The following is a 20,675-nucleotide window of genomic DNA, read 5'->3' as shown; positions in this document are numbered from 1 at the left end:
TTTTATAGGTTTGTAGGATCAGTTACTTCTCGACAAAATTTTAGGAACATGCCTAATTGTTTCTTTGCATGACACGCCACTTGCACACACATGATGAAGACTATGCAATCTAATAGCGTTACTTTTTGGCGTCACACATCCTTATCCTGAATGGATTCTAGATTCTGACTTCGTTTTTCGACGTCACTCATTCTTATCATGGATGAATTCCAACTTTATTTTTCAGCGTCACACATCCTTATCTTATATTTCATTTTTAGGTAATAACGGCTTGTTTGGTTCGTGAAAAAGCAACTTATGAAAAATGAAATTTAAATTCAATTGAAATGAATAAATGTTGACTTTATATTCAATATTTATTCCATTATTTGATTGGTGAAAAAAAATAATCGTGTGAGGGTAATATTCTTTCAATGTGTTTACTTTTTCTTCCCATGTGATGATAATTTTAAAATGCCAAATAGAACCTAAGAGATTTTAATTTAGCTGACAGAAGTAAATAAATAAGATAAAAATATATGGTGTAAATAGCAAATTTCAAAAATCTTCTGCGTTAAAAAAATTTGCCCTTCTCGTTCAGACTTAATATCCATCCACGTGGTAATTAGGCGGATCTTCACCGTTGATGATGGTTTGCCGGGTAGACTCTCGGGCAGTAAATGAAATCAGAAATCCGCTGAGGTGTTTGTGTACAAAATGATCAGAAACTGCCCGTAACAGAAAGCGGGCAGACTCTTTTTGCATTTAAGAAGAGTGAGTGCCCTCTGTTTCTATCATCGTTCAAAACTCCGGCGAACAGAGGGTCCTCGAAACCCTCGCCCCCTCCCTCCCTATTCATTACTTTCAAATATTCCCTCCATTCAGTTATTTTTCCGACCGGCGAAGATAAAACCTTTTCGGCAGTTTCATCATGAGTTCTCTCCGCTTCCTCGCCGGAGATTAGCCATGGCCGCTTGAGTACAGCTTCCAAAAATCCTCTATTTCTATGGCATCGGCTGTTTTCGCCGGCAGGAATGAAGCGCACTGGGGCGATGGAAGGGTGCAACGGGCGAAGTTTACCTGTAGGCCTACCAGTAACCCTCATTCCGGCGACAGGTTCAACCATAACCCCGGCCACAATAATCTCAACCGCCATGATACTTCAAACAAGCATTTCAAGCGTCACTTCAATGGTCCTGCTCCACCGCCGCGGCCTCAACCTATGGATCATGAGAGTACGCGGCCTTCCAATCCGAGGCCAAATACTCTCATAGACTGCAGTAATCTGTTCAGCAAAGAATATGTTACATTCAATCTCGCTTCCTATTCGAGAATGCAGGTATATGAGCTGAAACAACGGCTGATCTCCGATCTGGTTAGGGTTCAGGGCGTTCTGAAGAGGATTGAGACTCGAGAACTCGAATGCAGAGCTTCGCTCCCTGATTTTCAGCGAAGAGAAGCCTCGGAGCTTCCACAGCCACTAGTGTCGCATCCATGGCCTCAAGTGAATCAGAACTGTGCATCTAATAATCTGCCTGAGATTCAAGCACCGAATGTTGCAAGTGAACATTTTCAGAGTACTGAGCTAGGTGATCGGAGAGACAAAAGGAGTACAGGCAATAAACTCTCAGGGAAAAAGCGAGCGCATACTCTCACTTTAGATGGAGACGGCAAGCAGCCGGCGGTGAAGGGCTCACGGACTGAAAAGGTTTTGACCAGTATGATGAGGAGGTGCAAACAGATCTTGGAAAAATTGATGAAACGCAAGTATGGATGGATTTTCAACAAACCAGTGGATGTCAAACGTCTGGGGCTTCATGATTACAACCTAATCATCAAAAACCCAATGGATCTCGGAACTGTGAAATCAAAACTGGACAGGAATGAGTACAAAACGCCACAAGATTTTGCAGCTGATGTTAGACTGACTTTCAACAATGCTATGATTTATAATCCCAAGGGTGAACAAGTGCATGTCATGGCAGAATTGTTTCTTAATAGCTTTGAAGACATGTTTAAGACTGCATATCAGAACTCTGAGGCTGAGGATAACAAGGCTGTTGGACCACAGCAAATGACTTGTGATCCCACAGAACAAATTGTGGAGCCAGGAGCACCTAAGCAAATTCTCATTGCCAAAAAAACCAATTCAGTACCTTCACCAGCAATGGTGTTCAATCCTCCTGTTCCAATCCGAGCTTCGGGTGCAGTTGTTTCGGTGCCTACTGCACTAAAATCTTGTCCACAGCCTGTAGCACCACCCAAGTCAGGGAAATTGCCAAAACCCATGGTTAACAATCCAAACAAGAGGCAGATGACTTTTGAGGAAAAAGCAAAGTTGGGTTTGAGCTTGCAGAACCTGCCACAAGAGAAGATGGATCATATGCTGCAAATTTTAAAGAAGATGAATTTATCTGTGTCAGAGGAGGGTGGTGAGATAGAACTTGACATTCAGGCGCTTGACAATGAAACACTATGGGAACTACATACATTTGTGGGCTCCCAGAAGAATGCTTTAAGCAATGTGAGCATGCAATGCATGAGTAAAGATGTTTCTGGAGGTTACCCCAATAAAGTAAGAAAATGCACACTAGGCTGTTATTGCCTGATTAGTTTGCTTTACTTATTCTAGTTCGGCTGATAATGTGTTGTATAATTGTTTTTGCAAAGCAGTTGACAGCAAATGAGCCCATCCCACAGAATGTAGTGCAGAAGATCAATAAAGGGCATGCGGGAGAAGAGGATGTTGATATTGGGGAGGACATTCCAAACAGTGACATACCCCTGGTAGTGATCGAGAAGGATATCAGTGGAACAAGCAGTTCAAGTGCCTCTAGCTCCAGCAGTGATTCTTCTTCCAGTGGTAACAGACTAAACCCTTCTAATCTAATCTCTATTTGCACCAATCTCAATACTTGCATTTGATATTTATTGATCAACGCAACTGCTTCCGACATTCTGAATCAGGAAGCTCTTCTGGGAGTGACTCTGAGGACACTGTGCAGTCACCTTATGTTGAAGCCTAGAAGCCTCTAAACTGTGAACCATAACGGTTTTGAAGGTTGGGAATGGTTATGATGAGCTTGAGAATTGCGTGCAACTCTGTTTTTGAAGCACATGGGTCATGGAGCCATTATATGGGTTTTCTGTTTGTCTGTGTTATAAAAAAATGGTTTTGTAAGTGCAAAAAGGCGAGTTCAGGTTGAGCTTAGCCCGGCTTAATCAGTAGCATACATAAAGTGAGCAAAACCAGAAACTAGTATTGTAGTAGGAAACTGAGATGTTTTCTAGTTGCGAGTAAGAGAGTTAGGTTCTAGAACAAATTAATGGAGAATATAGTTGGTAGAATCGGGGACTAATTTTGTGTTTGTTTACAGAAGTCACCACATAATTTTCAGTGGTTGAGAAACATAGAGGCAACATGTACAGAGTAATGAGCTCTTTTTTTCCATTCTATGTTAAACTCCCTTGTATCGGCCCCTTTTGTGTGTTTCAGGCTTTCAGCTTATGTATAGACTTTTGAACTAATGCTATTCTCAAACAGCAAAACACATGGCATTATGATGGTTGATAGTGTGAACTTATAACTTGAAATCCCTTTGCAGAAACAATGGTTACTTAACCAATGGACATAGAAGCTTAACAAGTTACCTGCGGAAAGTACAACAGAAAATTTGGTTAAAGGGGTACCTACCTTGCTTGAGATAAGAGAATGCATAATGTTGAGGTGTGCATGAGCTGTAAACAGATTAGGAGAATTAGTTGTAACCCCTTAAATTGAGTGTTCTTTTGGATAGTTTTCCAGATTTCGGAATGGTTTAGTTTCCTATGTTTGTCTCTGATTTCCCAGCCCTGAATGCCTCCCTCTCCAAGCACCAAACTGCTTAGATTTCCCATATTTCTGTCTTGCTGGTTTATTCTCTCTTATTATTTCTGCCTTACCAGTTTTGACCTTCCTATTCAATCCCGAATTTCCCAGAACTATGCTGTCTTTGGTTATTACTTCTTGTCCATAGAGGGTATAGCAAAAGACTGTTTGAAGGCAAACTCAAGAGAACATCTTCTATGGACAAGAAGAACTGACCATCTGGAGGCAACTAGAAAGGGATAACAAAAAACTACATCGGATTGCTCCCAAGTATGAAAAAATTCATGAAAAGTTTTCTAGAAACAAGAACTAGCGACCGGACCAAAGACAACACAATACCGGTACCAAAATGACTTCGCTCTAGCAGAGAAAGATGTCGGGTACTTCTGGCGATTCTGGAGCATGAAACATAAATGAAGAATACAGTTGAAGATGACATGGTTCACTATAAAAGGTAAGTCTTCCTAAATTGAGATTAGTAAGGTTGGGCAAACTCAAGTTAGAAGTTTACTTGAGATTACTTTAGTTTCTTCTAGTATTCTATAATCCAAATTTCCATACAATGTATTCCATATCATATTGGAATGCATACAATATTTCTTGATTTGTTCTATGTTATTGCTTCTGCTACCATAAGTATCCAGAAATATTTCACATAAAAATCAAATGTCTCAAAGATTTACCTTCAACACCAAAACAAAAAGTGTTGATTTATAGAACAAAATTATTAAATTGAGCTATTAGAATTTTGCCTGGAGTCCAGATCTCGATAGCAGCCCAGCGGAGGAAATAAAGAAGTTGCAAAAACTAACCACCCAGATTAAGATTTTCTGTTTCTTCATTGATTAGATAACAACAATTAGGTCGTATAGAGTACAGAAAAGGAGTGGCTTACAGGTTACTTGGCTCCGTATATTGAAGATCCGTATGAATTGAATCAAGTATTGAAGAGAGCTGGATTGGCGGCGGCGGCGGCGACTTGCAGTTCGAGAAGTTGGAGGCGACGGTCGAGTGTATGTAGCTTCTCATTCAAGGATGAGAGTTTGGTTTTGGTGGTGGCCTCTGCAATTCACGGCACAGGGAATGAGGGAGGGATCCGTAATGGGTGAGGTGGAAGGAGGGAGGAGAGAGATCTGGAAATTACCGAAGTGGAGAAGGAAGTCAAAGAGGCAGCGGATATTGAGGTAGATGTGAGAGATGAATTCGCGGCTCTCCCAGTCAGCTTGAACCGCTATTCCCACGTTAACTGCGTTCGTTATTCCCCCGGCTCTCGCCATTTTTCCCGCTTCGAGCTCTCCAGATTTTGGTGATCAGAGATCACTGACGGAGAAAATTGGTTTTTTTCCCACCCCAAGACATCAATTTCTCATTCTAGCGCACAATTTTTTTTTTTTTTTTTTTAATAATAATTTTACATTGTTTTTCCCACCCCAAGACATCAAAACAATGTAAAATTATTATGCTATCAACGTATCTCCATACTTGAACTTTACTGTCATAATTTAATTTAGTATGTACTTTCATTTAATAATTAATTTTATATGTACTTTCATTTTATACTTTCATATCCTACTCTATCGGGTATGCTTAATATAAGGAGATCATGATTTTTATTCATTTTTTTTCTTCAATAAAATTTGAACACTTACTGCATGTTTGGTACGCGGAATGAATTTTAAAGGAATAGGAATACTATTCCATAGAGAATGGAATAGGCAAGGAATAGAATAAAAATTGTATTCTAGTGTTTGGTTCGGTGAAGGAATAGACTTTAGGAATGTTATTCCAGTGTTTGGTTGGTTTAAGGAATAGAAATAAAATATGTATGAAATAATAATAATTTTAGGCTATTCATGAGGAATAACCTAATACCAGCGGGGTGCCAGGAATTTCTATTCCCCTTGGGAATAGGTCATTCCCAGGAACAATGTTCCTGGCAATAAAAGATTTTACCAAACAAAGAAATAGGCCTATTACTGGGAATGCTATTCCATTTTAGGCCTATTTCGCGAACTAAACGTGCCATTATGGAAATATATTTTAGAGTCTAAGTAGTATTTTTATTTTACAATTGAAAATGACGATTTTAATCAAGAAGTTATATCTAAATTGTAGATTCAGTCCATAAATTATTACTCTATACAAATTGTACCCTTTAGTTATGTTGAAAGTGACATTCTCAATCCATTACTTGTAGATTTTGTTAACTTTAACAATTTATTTTGAATTTTCAAATTATTAAAGAATACATTGGTCATTTTATAAAAAAATTTCAAATTCCCTGCATGAATCTTCATATATACGTTACTCTTACCACAAAATCATTGCTAAATACTTGTTTATTGAGAAGAAATCTGAGAAACAAAAATTGATACAATCGAAATCGAGAGTCGACTATTTAGGCGGTTATAGTATTTAATTTGATCAATTATAAAAGAAAAAAATTTATTTAGTTTTTCGACTCCTCCGTCAGTTATATAACCGACATTAGGGATGACAACGGGCGGGACGGGGACGGGAAATGGGGTCCCGGTCCCTGTCCCCGAAAAGGCCCACATTTCCCGGCGGGACTATCCCCGTTCCTGCGAAGATTTTTCAGGAACGGAGAATCCCCGCCCAATTTTTTTGAATGATGATAATGCTTTGTCAACATTAGAATGGATCATTTTCTATAACAAAAAGTTTTGATTAATTTCTGATACTATTATTATTATTATTATTATTATTATTATTATTATTATTATTATTATTATTATTATTATTATTATTATTATATGGAATTCTGGAAGTCTGAAATTCGAATTGCGTCTTTGGCAATGAGTGATTAAAAAATCAAAACTAATTATTAATTAAGAAATTTTATTATAACCAGGACTATATGGTCTAATGGTATCCGGGTTGGACTTCCATTTGGAAGATTGTGAGTTCGAGCCTTAATGGAGGCGTTATTAGCTCTTTGTGTTTCAGTAGGTTGAGAAAGTATATGAACAGATACTACATTCTAATAGAGCTAGTAGCATTCAAAAAAAGAAATATTATTATAATATTTATATATATACACTAAACAGGGAATCAGGGATGGGATCGGGGTCGGGACGGAAATCGGTTTTCGAGTTGGGCGAGAATCGATTTTTCCCGTCGAGATCAGGTTGAATTGTCATCCCTAATCGGATTATTTGTTGATCGTTTGATCACTCCTATATATACTAGATAAAGTGATAAAGCCAAGATCCTATGCATCAAATTTGACGGAATAAAGGGCAAATTTTACTGTGGATTATAGTTCATTTAATAGTGTGAACCATGATATGTATTTTGTTTGAGTTTATTTTTTCACACATTAATAATGTTATTATAATAATGCTGAAATATCATTTTAAATAGACTTCATGTTTTTGCTATTCAATTTCATTTTATTCATACAAATATTCAATTTTTGCTATTCAATTTCATTTTATTCTCACAACAAATTCATTGTATCAATACTAAAATATCATTTTAATTCTACAATTCTAGTACAAGTTCATTTAACAATATACATATTTATGAATGACATATCACTTGTGTAGGCGGTCCATTGTGTATAACGATTGCCCTTTCAAGCACTTTATTTTGTTCTTTTTCCTCCTATTACGTCTTATTATATATATAAAACACGACTTATGACCGAGGAATGGCTTCTTCAAAGAACCCACTCCACATTACGTGATGCAAAACGCCATAGTGCCAACTGCCAAAGTGCAATAACATTAGTCCAATATTATTATCCTTATTAATCTTTTTTTTTTTCCTTTTAATTTTGATAAACTATAAGTCTATAACGTTAGTCCCATACAAGTAAAGACGAAAGTCTATCTCTAATCTTAATTGAAAAACATATCTCGCTCATCTTATGATTTTGTCAATAGTCAGCGAGTAGCTTGAAGCTCCATTCATGGCAGCTTATGCAACAGCTGGTAGCAGCCCATTGTGCCTGAGAAGTGGCTCTGGAGAAGGTTCTCGTCCTCGGAATTCCACAAAAACCTGTAAAACATCCAAACAACGTAAGAGGATGCAAAGTCCAGAAATCTATATCAAGCAGTCATTTACACGCTCTATTTCTACCTCCAATGGAGCTTTTCCACCTCCAAGAGCAAGTATGGTTTCCCGGAATCTTTGCCCGGTTTCTTGAACAGCCTATTAACAATGAACACCCACATCCATTATACGGGTATAATTTGGCTACTTGAATAGTGATACATAAGATTTTATCTTCTACTATAATAAAAAGAAAATAGGGAAAACAGACATCATAGAACTAAATACCTTCTCGTTATCTAGTCCGACATCCTCAAATGCAGAGAAAGCATCAGCAGACAAAACCTCCGCCCACTGCATAACCATTAGCCATTAATATAGTCTCACATTATTCTAAAAAATTTAAAATTAAACATTATTTAAAAAAAAAATTAGCAACTAGAAATATCATAGCTAACCACAAAATGAGACACCTCACCCACCCAACCAAGAAAGGAAGGGTAATGATAGCAAGTGCTTTAGGTGGACATGCAATGTAATGATTATTACTTAAGAGTTAATACCATCTGAGGTCCTCCGAGTATAGTGATTATGCCACGTTTAGTCCTAAACTTTCAAATTGACCATCTGTGGTCCTTCAACTTTCAAATTTAACCATTCGCGGTCCAAGTTAACCATCCATGGTCCTTCAAGTTTTGAAATTTAACCAGCTATGGTCCTCTTGAAAGGACCATGGTTGGTTAAAATTTCATAGTTTAAGGACCATGGGTGGTTAACTTGGACCACGAATGGTTAAATTTGAAAGTCGAAGGACCACAGATGGTCAATTTGAAAGTTTAGGACTAAACGTGGCAAAACCACAATACTCGGAGGACCTCATATGGTATTAACTCTTATTACTTATGACACAAAGTTGGAGGTGGAAAGATATGATTGTCAAAATGTACTTCCAAAACAAAATCAAATGTGAAGAGAATACATTAAAGCACATAACAAGGTAAAGAAAAGAACCTTGTAGCTATAGTATCCTGCAGCATATCCACCATTAAATATGTGGGCAAAACCACAAAGGAACTTATCATCGGGAAGTGGGGGAAGCACTTGTGTCTTCTTAGAGACCCGTTGGTCGACATCATAGATTGATTCTGAACCACCTGGGATGTAACTTGAATGCAACTCAAGATCGAGAGTTGCAAATCTTAACTGCAGAACAATATGCATAAAGATCTAAGTAGCAATCACCTCAGTCAATGAAGCTCCTATAGAATTTCTGTTTTCTTATTACATATGGAGTATTTAGAAAGGTGGCAACTTTTATTATCTGAAGACATTTAATCCCTTATTCTCCTTGATGTTCTCTTTAGTACCACATGGAAGCCGTGGAGAAAGTGGGGGGAGAGATTGAAAGAGCACATGCAGACCACCAACTAGCACTCACCTGACGGAGACTAAAGGAGCCAGCACGGAAAGTCCTAGCAGCAAGGAGCTTCTTATATATGTCTTCAGGAAGAGACTCTCCAGTTTCATAATGCTTAGCAATACTCATCAATGTATCTCTGCAAGCCATATGCAAAATATGAATAACCGATAGTAGCAATAATTAATTACGTGCATCTGTCAATAAGTGCATTAAAAGTCACAGAAAAACTTAATCGTCAAATATAATATCACATTTTAATTAATAAAGATAACCAACCATGCTTACATAATCAGGAAATCAGTGAACTGGATATGCAATGCACATAATGGAAAATTTCTATAGAAAAGAACATTAACATTGATATTTTAGGTTGATTCCCAAGAAGAATGACACCGAGGATACAATACTTCAATGTTCAAACCTATCAACCTCATTAGGCATTTACAAATTGATTGCAAAGGTCTTTCTTTTTTAATCAGAAGATTATTGCATCACTGATGCTCATCATCTGTCTTTGTGAAAGGATGACAATTTTTTTATGCAGCCTTTGCAGTGATAAAGGTATAGACACCTAAATGACACAAGGATTAATGAGCTAGTTTGAATGTTGGAAATAAAAACTATGATCACATCCCCGCAAGTTTTCTTCTCTAATCTCAAAGTAAAACAAGAATAGGTTATTTAGTAGACAAGTTGTATTTAGTTCTATATCTCTTCAGGCAAATTCTCTGTTCCTTTCAATGGAGTTCATACTATTGTTTTTGGCTCCTCAAGAAGATTTAATCTAGGTGATCTATCCACTATTTTAAGTCTCTTTAAGGGAGTCCTCAGCAAAATGGTGAGTAAAGACTGAAATGGGGTGATCAATCTGACACTTCTTTTTGCAGAAGGCTCCCTTCTGTTTTGTGACACAAGGATGGGTGTTACATAAGGTATATCACAGCATTGTGAGCAGGTAAAGGATAACTTTAGCCAACCCTTCCCATTCTCCTAAATGAAATAAAAGAGAAAAATAAAAACAATACAAAAGCAAATGTGCATTCGACTCCTGAAAAGAAATTGTTCAGCACTTCAGCTACATACCAAAGAATATCTACGGCATTACATTTTTAGCAGTAATGAGTTATTGACAACTGAAGCACCAAATACCTGTGATAGCACCAATTCTCCATAAATTGGGAAGGTAGCTCCACAGCATCCCACTCTATGCCCCGTATACCAGCAACCAAACCCTCATTCTCCCTAGTCAGCATATGTTGAAGGGCATGGCCAAACTCATGGAAGACAGTCTCGACCTACATAAAACCCAGGAACCAACAACAAACCAAAGATGCACTTAGTAAGATTATAAGAACACCATTTACAAATAAAAAGTTGTGAGATTAGTCTTCCATTAAGTGTTACAAAGTATAACAATTTGAACAATTGAGAGATATTCTCATGTATTGTATGACACTTTTCTTGCCTACATATGAAATGAAATTTCACATACCCAGAAAAAGTTTCATTGATTTAAACAGATAAAGAGAATGAAAATTAGACTTAGACCAGCATGCATAAACTGTACAAAGAAATGTAAGCTACACCAAATCACTAGCCAATCAGCACTTCACAAGAAGAGATTTTAGGACTTGGGCCCAAAAAATTAAGAATAGAAATCAAGTGTATGCTTACCTCACGGAATGTCATCAGGCTGGGTTTGTCCCCTACAGGTGGCATTTGATTGCAAACCATGTGGGCCACAGGCAACCTAGGAGAAGCACCATCTGGTGACAGCACACGACTTCGACCGACAACTTCATCCATCCATGCGCCTCCACGTTTTTCAGATGGACGTGAGTATGGATCAAAATAGAAATATGCAATGGGATTGCCAGATGAATCATTCACACGGTAGAAGCGGACATCCTTGTTCCATACCTAATTAACAATATTGTTATCAGTACAGATACCAGCTGTACTTCCTCTTCAATGTAAGTGGAATAGTGGATAGACAACTGAAATCTAACCGGAGCTAATCCATCGGCTGGTTCAGCACGTATTCCAAAAAGCTTATTTGCAAGATTAAAAAGTCCATCCATGACCCTTGGTAATGGAAAGTATGGGCGCAGTTCTTCCTGTAAATTGTATAAAGGCTAGTTAAATTAAATCTGTATATACAGTAAAATTGGAGGAAAAGAACGAAAAGTGCATCCAATTAGCTAAGGAAATGGCTTTTGTAGTATGCAGTATAATCATCACGCTTAGAAGCAAAGCACAAAGTTTCCACAATTATGACTGATGAGTAGTAGTAATAAGCAAAATATACATACATCAAGTTCAAGTAGGCTTATAAGCAATTTCCAGAAAAAGACAGGCACCCAGTATTTAAAAGATGCAACTGGATGATAAGTTTAGGTGGGTTGATTCTGTGGTATCTGAACTCTTAAAAGGTTACAGTATATCTGAAGCACTAAACTATTGTCAATGCTCCCAAAGAAAATGTGCAGGTGCAGTTCAGGGCCTCCATCAGAACCATTCTCTAATTTGTTTGCCACTAAGACAGATGGACAAGAATGAAAGAGGAGCACAGATTTACATCTGTCTGTTCAAGGATAATTTACTTTTTGATTCATAGAGAAGGAGATCGAACCTCATTTATTTCATACTTCGATTCACGAAGCCTCTCACTCCAAAAAGAAACATCCCAATGGTTCAAATCATCCGCTTCTGGAGCACCTTGACTTTTGCAAAAATCTTTAAGCTCTTCCATATCTAAATTAAGAAGCAAATACCACTTAACCACAACAGAAACAAGTATTAATCTACAAATATATGTATGAAATTAGCCTTCATGCTTTGTCAACTGAATCTAGTTGGCATCTTTTGTATACATCAAGCATACATGTATTTCTAGGCCGGAAAAAGTAACATAATGCAAAACGAGTACAATTGTAACAAAACCAAGTAACCAACACTAAAGATAATATCACTAAGCATGAACTCATCTTGAAGGAACTACCTTGAACTGCAGGATCCCAAGAAGCAACGCGAAGTTTTTCGAGGAGCTCTTCTGCTTTATCAACAGTTGCCATCTTCCTGGCCATGCTTACCTATTGCTCCAAAGTATAAGAGTGGTCGTGCCAATGAAAAGTAGTACATATAAAAATGAAGAAAGATCATACCTCTGCATAGTTATTGTATCCAAGAAGCTTAGCCTTCTCCAACCTAAGCTTCAGAATTTGGTCAATAATTGCTGTGTTATCAAGGTCTCCGCTTGAAGCACGAGTTATATAGGCACGGTACACCTCTTCCCGTAATGTGCGATTTTTTGCATGTTGCACTACTGACATATAACTTGGTGCATCTAATGTAATAATCCACGGCCCACTTTCAGCAGTAGCATTTTCATGTCCCTGTCAACAGTCGCATAGATGTTAAGGAAACAATCAAGGAAAGCAAACTGGATATATGTCAGATAAGTGAGAATAAGGAAGACATGCAAAGAAGTAAATACTTTAGACACTGCAGTCTGTGCAGCCAAACCAAGAGCTGAAGCCGGCAACCCCTCAATTTCTTTCTTATCAGTTATTAACTTTTCAAACTTCTTTGTGGCATCTAAGACATTCTCCCCAAATTTTCTTGATAGATTTGACAAGTCCTGTAAAAAAAAGTAAACAGTTACAGTGCTGCAAATTTGGAGTGAACAGAAACTATCAAGCCTTCAATTTTGTTGGAGTAAACAGTTATTCAGAAATCAAGCCTTCAAATACAGCTGAGTCTATCAAGTAGGCAGCTAATAAGTAGATACCTGCTCAATTTTGTTGAATATCTCTCTTTTATCATCTTCAAGGGCAATACCATTCAGCACAGCCTCCTTTATTTGAGCTGGATGAGTAGGAAAGAAAATGTGAAATAGGCCACAGGAGCACTCATTGCACATTGATATAAGCAATATATATTCATCAAAAGAATAAACTGAAGAGCTTTGGCACACATACCTTCAACTATTCGTTTGCGAGAATCACTCAGACCATGCCAGTCAGAAGACTCTTTGATAGCTTTAAATGCATTATAAATTGGCTTACTCTGGCCCAACCTAAGCTCAAAAGCAACTTGTTCTGGCTGTAGGCCAATAACAAAGGATACACAAAGTAATTAGCAGTGAAGAACAATTTGGTCCACAAAATATCCAGCAGAAAATACTTTATAGCCCACAATGATCAAAGGTATGAAAACTACTTAAATTCAACTTATCAAAACTTCTTGAAATGTAAATAGTCCCTAGGCATTTTAGTCAATTGCTAAAGTATAGCCCAAGGTAAGCGGAATTGAATGACCAAGATAAGCTCAATAGTCCTCAACTCAAAAGCCTCTACCCTAGAATGGACCAGTGATGAGAAATCCGATAGTGACCTGAACTTCTTCAATGGCGGAGCGGAGTTCAGGATTATCTTTCACGGCCTTTAGGTGATTAACGGCGCCCCAAACCACAGCCAATTTATCAATGATCTTCTCCAATGGCTCCACAAGCTTCGGCCACGTCGGCTCCACAGTCCTCTCTAATTCCTCCAATTCACCTTCCTACATCCAAAATCCACAGACATTACAAACTCATCAAACGCCGTCAAATAAACCCAAATACACACACGCGCAAACAACATACGAGCTGCTTGAGCAAAGCGCGGATTCCGGGGCGGACGTGCGAGGCGTCGATGGCATCGAACGGCGGGAAATAGAAATCCTTCAACAAAGGATTATCGTCAGTCGCGGCGGCCGCGGCCATTCCGGAGACAGCAGGAGAGGGCGGGGCGGAGAATCGGCACACGGAGGTCACCCGCTTGCGAGGAGAAAGAGACGACGCTCGGAGTGTTGACTTGCGGGTGGTAGTGTGAAGGCAGAGTGAGAAAGAAGAAGACCAGAGGGGACAAGGGCGGGATTTAAGAAAATGATTGGGGTGAGAAAGGGAACGTGAGATAAACGAGGGTTTTAAGCAGAGATGCTGATAAAAGATGGGGATGGAACGAGCAGGCGAAAAACAGGCCGCCATGAAAATGAGGATGTATATAAGTAGCGAGGGAGGAGTATTATAACCGCAACTGGTTCCCGATGGCGTATCCGTATCGGATAAACTTGTTGGACTCATTCTTTCAACCTTTCACGAAATCAGGATCCTTTTTCTTTTTCTTCTCAATTCCTAATTTGTAAGTTCTAAATCTTTAACCCTAACATTAGCTTCGCCTTCATTCTTAACTATGTAATTGCGATGATTTCAGTCAAATTTTGCTTCCATACTACATCCAAAAGTTTTTGAGTTGTTCCATGAGTGAGAATTTATGTGTCAACCAATGTTGCAGAAGGCACTAGGCGCGTTCTAGGCGGTCGAGTAATTCGAATATATCGTTTTCACTTTTTCCACTCAGGGTTGTGAGTTGTTAAATTATTATAATCTCACGGACTAGTCAACTACATATATTAGATAGTTAATTAAGTACATGACTGGATGAATATAGAAGATGAACAATCCAATTCCTTACAGATTTTAAAGTAAGATGGCAGGAATTACATTTTCTATAGCTCAGTAGATAGATATGAGCAGGTGTCTGCTAATTGGAGCTATTCCACAACCAGTAAGTTGTTCTGGGTTAATCCCTCACCAACAGTAGGGTATTGTGGGGATAGTTGCCACTCTCCATTCACCAAGAATTTGATCTCATACCTTCACGATTTAAGAATATGGATCAACTAAAAGTAACCAACTATTTAAGAATATAGGTGGTTGAAGAAAGTGGTACCTTCCAGGTCTAAGCAGTAATGTTGTTGAGAACTGTGTGTATGAACCTGTGTACTCTGGTGATAAGTGTTCTCCTAGACTCCAGCCATCAAAAGATCCCATTACTTGCACACTCTGAACAAACCAAATTAATATCAGACCCCAAAAGTTCAAGGATATATCGATCAGAAAAAATTCGAAGTTGTTTCAAGTTGAATATCTCAAAGGTGGCATCTTTTCAGAACCTCTAGCTGTACACAGTATCTTTTTTTTTTTTTTTTTTTTTTTTTTTTTTTTTTTTTTTTTTTTTGCTTTTATAAAAAAAATATATATCAATATAATGCCGCTGGACAAAATCCAATGCAAACAGAAAAAACTTCCATACGAACTGACCTCTGCCAAACCCATCCAGAATAAAGGAACCTCTTTGGATTGAGCAGCTTCCACATCCTTTACTTGTTCCTTCAGTTTTCCTTTTAAAGCTTTTCAAAGCAAATATAAAGTCCATATGAAGAAAAGGTCTTGTTAAGACATACATAAATGTTGAGGTAGTGGATATTCTTGTTATGATTATAGTGTATAATTATGGAATATTAACTAAAACTAGCTAAACTTTGTTTTCCAATCAATTAACTCCTTTCCAAAATAACTTTGCAATGCATTTAAAGAGTATATTACTAAACAAACATCCTAATTCACATAATCAATTGTTTTGGGGAGTAGATGTCGTCTTTGATATTTGCATAAATGAAACAGAAGTAGGTGAAACTGTAAAACAGGTGTTAGTACCTTGGAGACGTGAAAGGAGGTGAGACTGAATATATTTCCCATTAATCTTTCTTGTACCTTCTGGAATATTAGATTTTGCAATTTCTTCTGCCAAACTGACCAAAGCCTTCAAAAAGAGATTAAGAGTCTTATTCATACACCAAAATCTAAACCTCAAGTGGGACTTCTTTTTCTTCTTTCTTGTCTTATAATTACTTATCTTCAGACACTTGAAGTGTTAAATGGCAAGAATTACATCCTCAAATCATTGCATAAAGGTCATTTTTTAAAAACTAAACTGTAAACATTTGCTGATATGCTACATTTACATGGTTAAGAAGCTATAAAAGAAGATGTATTTTTTGATACAGAAAAAAAGAAAATACATAATTGACATGAATTGCATCCTCAAACAGTTGTGCAAGGGACTAAAGCTTTGAAACTGAATGGAAACTTATGCGGATAAGAAACCATAATGAAAGATGCATACCTCAATCTCGAGTTCTGCCACTGCAAGTTCACTTTTGAAACTAACCAGTTCATCCTCCCGTGCTTGCAACTGCAGAATCATAGCAGAAAGGTTCCCAAGTGCAACAGTTATTGCATCATGTTTAATTATCTTCAACAAAAATTAATACAATAAAGCAAGCAATCTTATACGAGTTTTTGAGGGAAAATGAAGGTAAAAACCTGGCGTTTAAGGAACCTATTATGTTGATTGGCTTCACTCAATTTCTTGAGCAGCTTTAATCTTTCAGAATCAGTCAGCAGCACCTTCAACTGTTCAAGAATGTTAAGAGTATAGTATTAGCTCTGTTCAACAAAATATCACCCATCTGTAATATGACTAGAGTAGAGTTATTAGTTAATACCCAATTTAGTCCTCAATACACTGGTTTTCCTCTATATAGTCCTAACTCCTAAATGACTTTATGTGCTTAATTGGGTCTTGAACTTTGATGATTTTATCTAATTGAGTACTTTGTCAAGCCTTCCGTCTATTGGCTGCTAGAATCAAGGACTAAATCGAGAAAAATCACTATAGTCGAGAACTAAATTAGGTAAAATCACTATAATCAAGGACTAGATTGAGTAAAACCAGTATAGTCGAGAACTAAATTGAGTATTAATACAGAAAAAATTACCAAGCTATCCAAACATAGGATTCAATTAGGTAAAACCATCGAGAAAAACCATTATAGTCTAGGACTAAAATTGGGTATTAACTCGACTAGAGTATTAATCAAGTTCATCTCTGCATCAACAACTATTGCAGAACAATATTAAAAATATATATATGAATATGCAGTACCAGAAAAGGAGAGGCACAGCAACTAATATTCTTTTAGCTACTTCCACTGTTGGTTTACAACTATGGACCAAATAATTTACCTCCTCAGCACTCAAAGGTCGATCAAGATCATCCTCATTTGAAGAATCGGTATCAGACTCGTCATTCCTCGATATATCTGGTGATTGTAGAGCTGAAAATTCCTCCTCCAAACTAACAGGGTTACAAAATATCCTCCCCGAAGCACGCTGTGAAGTATATTTCCCTATGGATACTTTATGTAATTTGACTACCATTCTCTGCAAACCCATCCTTGGACTGCTGCAAGGAATGCTTCCTTGAAGCCTAGTAGCATTCTCCATCTTGAACCTTCCCATTTACCGTAAATTGAGAATATTTCAGCAAATAAACCATCAAATGCAAAGCAATATCAAACTATACGACAGCTTAGCAAAATGGCGATGTAAACTGTTCATTGGAATGCAAAGAATACCGTTTTAAGCTTGTTTGTATTACGGTACAGTTCATATTCGAGTAGTTCCTACAGCCAAAAACCAAAAGCGTCCTCTTTCAGGCATACAATCAAACAAGTTGTCCGCAATTCAAACTCCACCGCTTCAACGAATAATTTGTAATAAAAATAAAACTCAAAAATAAGCAGGAAGCTAAGGATTTTGATTAAATCGGAAATAACATACGATCAGTGAAAAACCTACTGAATTTGTTGCAAAGATGCAAAGTTGGGCTGGCGTGAGAGGTGACTGATGGAAAGGCAAAGGCGTTCGTCTGTGTGGCAGAAATATTTCTTCCAAAATATTCTTTAATCACTACTACTAGGGTACTTTTTTTTTTCGAGAAATACTACTAGGGTACTTGAGTTTATTTTATTTTAATTTTTTTTTTTAAATATTCATGATCTTTTACAATGTAGTATATATTCTATACTTTCTTGAACATTTTCGGTTCAAAAAATCTAAACTCCCACACTAATATTTTTGTTTTAATCGCATATTTCTCTTCTTTGAGTGCACATGTTTTGTTTCAGTACTTACTTTTTCATATCAGTACTTACTTTCTCATATACATATGTTTAGGATAAGGTGAGCAGCCTACTTTCGGTGCGAAAATACGGTAAACTATGATCATTGACTCTCCTAAAATAAATTTTATACGAAATGTGCATTTGAAAGCTCAAAATCATGCACTTCAAGGTACAAAAATGTGCACTTGAAGCTCAAAATTCTTGATTTAAAAAATTCTCAAAATAAAAAAAAAAATTGAAAATTGTAACATGAAAAGTATTAAGGTATTTACATGACTTAACAGTTGATTATTGACTGAGTTTTTTTTCTCTTAAAGAAGGAATATCCATATAATATGTGTCATTATGTGTGCTCATTAAAGGAGTTGCTAATGGAGTTATTTATTTATTATCTCAGTCAGTATTGATGGTATAAATATCATTGAAATACAGAAAGAGTTTGATGATGTTAGCTCATGATTAAACACGGAGATTTTGAAATGAAAAGCTTGGGAAACCTAATTATTACCTCAATTTGAAGATCGAGTATTTCCTTGAATGAATTTTATACACCAGTTAGCCAATATATGATTATAGTGGGCTACGTGTGTATTGCTATTGTTAGTTGATCCCCATGATGTCAAGTCCCGAATTGGTTATATTATATTTTACCATCATTATTGTCCTATATTGAGACAATAAAGCTTGTGTTGCACTAATGATAAATGGTCGGGCATATTATGAAATTTTTGACAAGACATATATAGTGTAGTGTCATGATTCAATCCATGTGAGCTTTAGAAGATTCACGAGATTATTATACAACATATTTGCCTCATTGACAATTGAACATATTTATTCACAAAACCCTTTTTACTTTTTGGAAATATATTTCATATGTGGGGTTTGAAGATTGTTATTTTCAAGGGGAGTATCATTTTACTTGAATCAATCCTTATAAAGATTATGCCATGAAGGTTGATGTTGGGGTTATGGTTGTACTCTTTTTTCCTTAACTAAGATTTTTTCCCGCTTATTTTTTTAGCCTAAGGTTTTAATGAGACAACCAGTGCAACACATGGTTCACCCACCACGTACGTGTACTTTTTTCCTCGTCTTGATTTTTCTAGAGAGGTTTTTAATGAGGAATGAGTGTAGTAAGATAATGGTTAAGGCTAGGGGAGTGTTATAAATAAATAAATAAATATATATATATATATATATATATATATATATATACACACACACACACACACACACACACACACACACATACATATATACACAGGGACGCAACCAGGAATTCCATTGAGGGGGGCAGCGAAAAAGCAGGGACGGATCCAGAAATTTTTTTCAGTGAAGGCGAAACATTAAAACAAAAGAGATAATTTGAAAAAAATATCTAAAAAATATAGGTATAAATATTGTTCGATATGAGCAAAAAATAAAACCCATCGAAACTTTATAAAAATATTCATAACAAAATATGAAACATAATTAATTTGATAAAAATAATTTGAATAAAAAAAGCATTATAAATTACACATCTCATTATTAAATATAAAAGAATGCTATTGACGGTAATAATGTTACCGGTAATAATAATATTATAATAACGCTATGTGAGAGAACGAGTAACAATAGTTGTATTACTTTTGTCTCAATATAGAAAATACAGTGTGTCCTTTGCTAGCTAAGGAGAGCCCCATTTATACTAGGGTCCTAACGGTAACAACATGGGACTTAAATGGGGAGCCTAAGCTTTTAATTCTCTCATCAATGGGGGCTTCAATGCTGGCTTCAATGACAGTAAAGGAGACATTGTTGGAATTCTGTTCGTTGAGGTTCTGCCCGTTGGTTTTCATGTGGTGTCGGGTCGGATGCCCACTTGTGATCCGGGTCGGGTTCCAGCCCTATTATCCTGTCACCAGTCCCCCCTACTCCTAGTCAACGGATGTGTTTGAGTTGGTTTGAGAGTAAAGCTGAATCTTATTTTGATCCTGTGTAGAATCCTGATTGATTTAGGAGTGATTTTATTTTCCAAATCCCTGATTTTTGCTTTCCAAATTCCTGATTTGTGTTTTCCCAATCCTTTCCTGCTTCTAATGATATTTTCCAAATCCCTGATTTTTGCTTTCCAAATCCCTGATTTGTGCTTTCCCAATCCTTTCCTGCTTCTAATGATATTCACTTAACTTTTTATCCCAGGCTCCTCTCCAATATAAACCCTTGCCTCTGAACAGTTTGAGATCACCTCTTCATCAACTTCTGCCACAGTTCTGTAAGTCTCCGCTGTCACTACAATTTTACGATTTATTTATGTATTTAATATATATGCGTATACATGCCTGCTGTTTGCCCCCCCCCCCCCCCCCCTTTTTTTTTTTCTTTGATGCGAGGTGCTGCGCCTCGGTTTGTGGTAAGGTGTCATCTGCCTTGTATCGCTTGATATGATCAATCCGACATGGCTCCCTAGTCTGCACGGGGAAGACCCACGAAACATCGATACTTGAAGTCTCGAGGTCTTCTAGCCGAGCGATCTTCCTAATGTGGCTGGGG

At 37.1% G+C, this 20,675-nt stretch overlaps 3 protein-coding genes and 1 long non-coding RNA gene across 5 annotated transcripts; 1 reads left to right on the top strand and 3 right to left on the bottom strand.

Moving 5' to 3' along the window:
• The first annotated feature begins 445 nt into the window (after positions 1-445).
• On the top strand, positions 446-3,458 carry LOC109177780 (transcription factor GTE7-like). 2 transcript variants are annotated; one of them, XM_019327236.1, is made up of 3 exons: positions 446-2,527; positions 2,653-2,842; positions 2,947-3,458. In XM_019327236.1, exons 1-3 carry the CDS (start codon positions 986-988, stop codon positions 3,003-3,005), a joined length of 1,791 nt encoding a protein of 596 aa, XP_019182781.1. In that variant the 5' UTR covers positions 446-985; the 3' UTR covers positions 3,006-3,458. The 2 variants fall into 2 exon arrangements, with proteins under 2 accessions (XP_019182781.1, XP_019182780.1); XM_019327235.1 differs by having other exon boundaries at positions 446-2,554.
• A 1,026-nt stretch (positions 3,459-4,484) lies between these two features.
• On the bottom strand, positions 4,485-5,234 carry LOC109177785. Its single transcript, XR_002053636.1, has 2 exons — positions 4,992-5,234; positions 4,485-4,909 (listed from the first exon to the last, which is right to left on the bottom strand). It is a non-coding gene; the product is annotated as an uncharacterized LOC109177785 (long non-coding RNA).
• Positions 5,235-7,586: 2,352 nt separating this feature from the next.
• Positions 7,587-14,435, bottom strand: LOC109177779 (probable cytosolic oligopeptidase A). Its single transcript, XM_019327234.1, has 16 exons — positions 13,930-14,435; positions 13,680-13,847; positions 13,265-13,388; positions 13,075-13,151; positions 12,781-12,924; positions 12,449-12,679; positions 12,286-12,376; positions 11,917-12,038; positions 11,294-11,401; positions 10,959-11,204; positions 10,434-10,579; positions 9,303-9,420; positions 8,876-9,067; positions 8,153-8,218; positions 7,952-8,023; positions 7,587-7,870 (listed from the first exon to the last, which is right to left on the bottom strand). Exons 1-16 carry the CDS (start codon positions 14,407-14,409, stop codon positions 7,790-7,792), a joined length of 2,466 nt encoding a protein of 821 aa, XP_019182779.1. The 5' UTR covers positions 14,410-14,435; the 3' UTR covers positions 7,587-7,789.
• Positions 14,436-14,703: 268 nt separating this feature from the next.
• LOC109177513 (protein PTST, chloroplastic) lies at positions 14,704-17,914 on the bottom strand. Its single transcript, XM_019326880.1, has 9 exons — positions 17,812-17,914; positions 17,589-17,636; positions 17,197-17,464; positions 16,495-16,584; positions 16,295-16,363; positions 15,826-15,931; positions 15,430-15,518; positions 15,059-15,171; positions 14,704-14,982 (listed from the first exon to the last, which is right to left on the bottom strand). The coding sequence occupies exons 2-9, from the start codon at positions 17,621-17,623 to the stop codon at positions 14,880-14,882; spliced, it is 873 nt and encodes a 290-aa protein (XP_019182425.1). The 5' UTR covers positions 17,624-17,636; positions 17,812-17,914; the 3' UTR covers positions 14,704-14,879.
• Positions 17,915-20,675: the final 2,761 nt, after the last annotated feature.

The sequence above is a fragment of the Ipomoea nil genome, unplaced genomic scaffold (genome assembly GCF_001879475.1).
Source record: "Ipomoea nil cultivar Tokyo-kokei standard unplaced genomic scaffold, Asagao_1.1 scaffold0805, whole genome shotgun sequence".
NCBI classification, from domain to species: domain Eukaryota; kingdom Viridiplantae; phylum Streptophyta; class Magnoliopsida; order Solanales; family Convolvulaceae; genus Ipomoea; species Ipomoea nil.
This window is presented reverse-complemented; position numbering and strand designations above follow the sequence as displayed.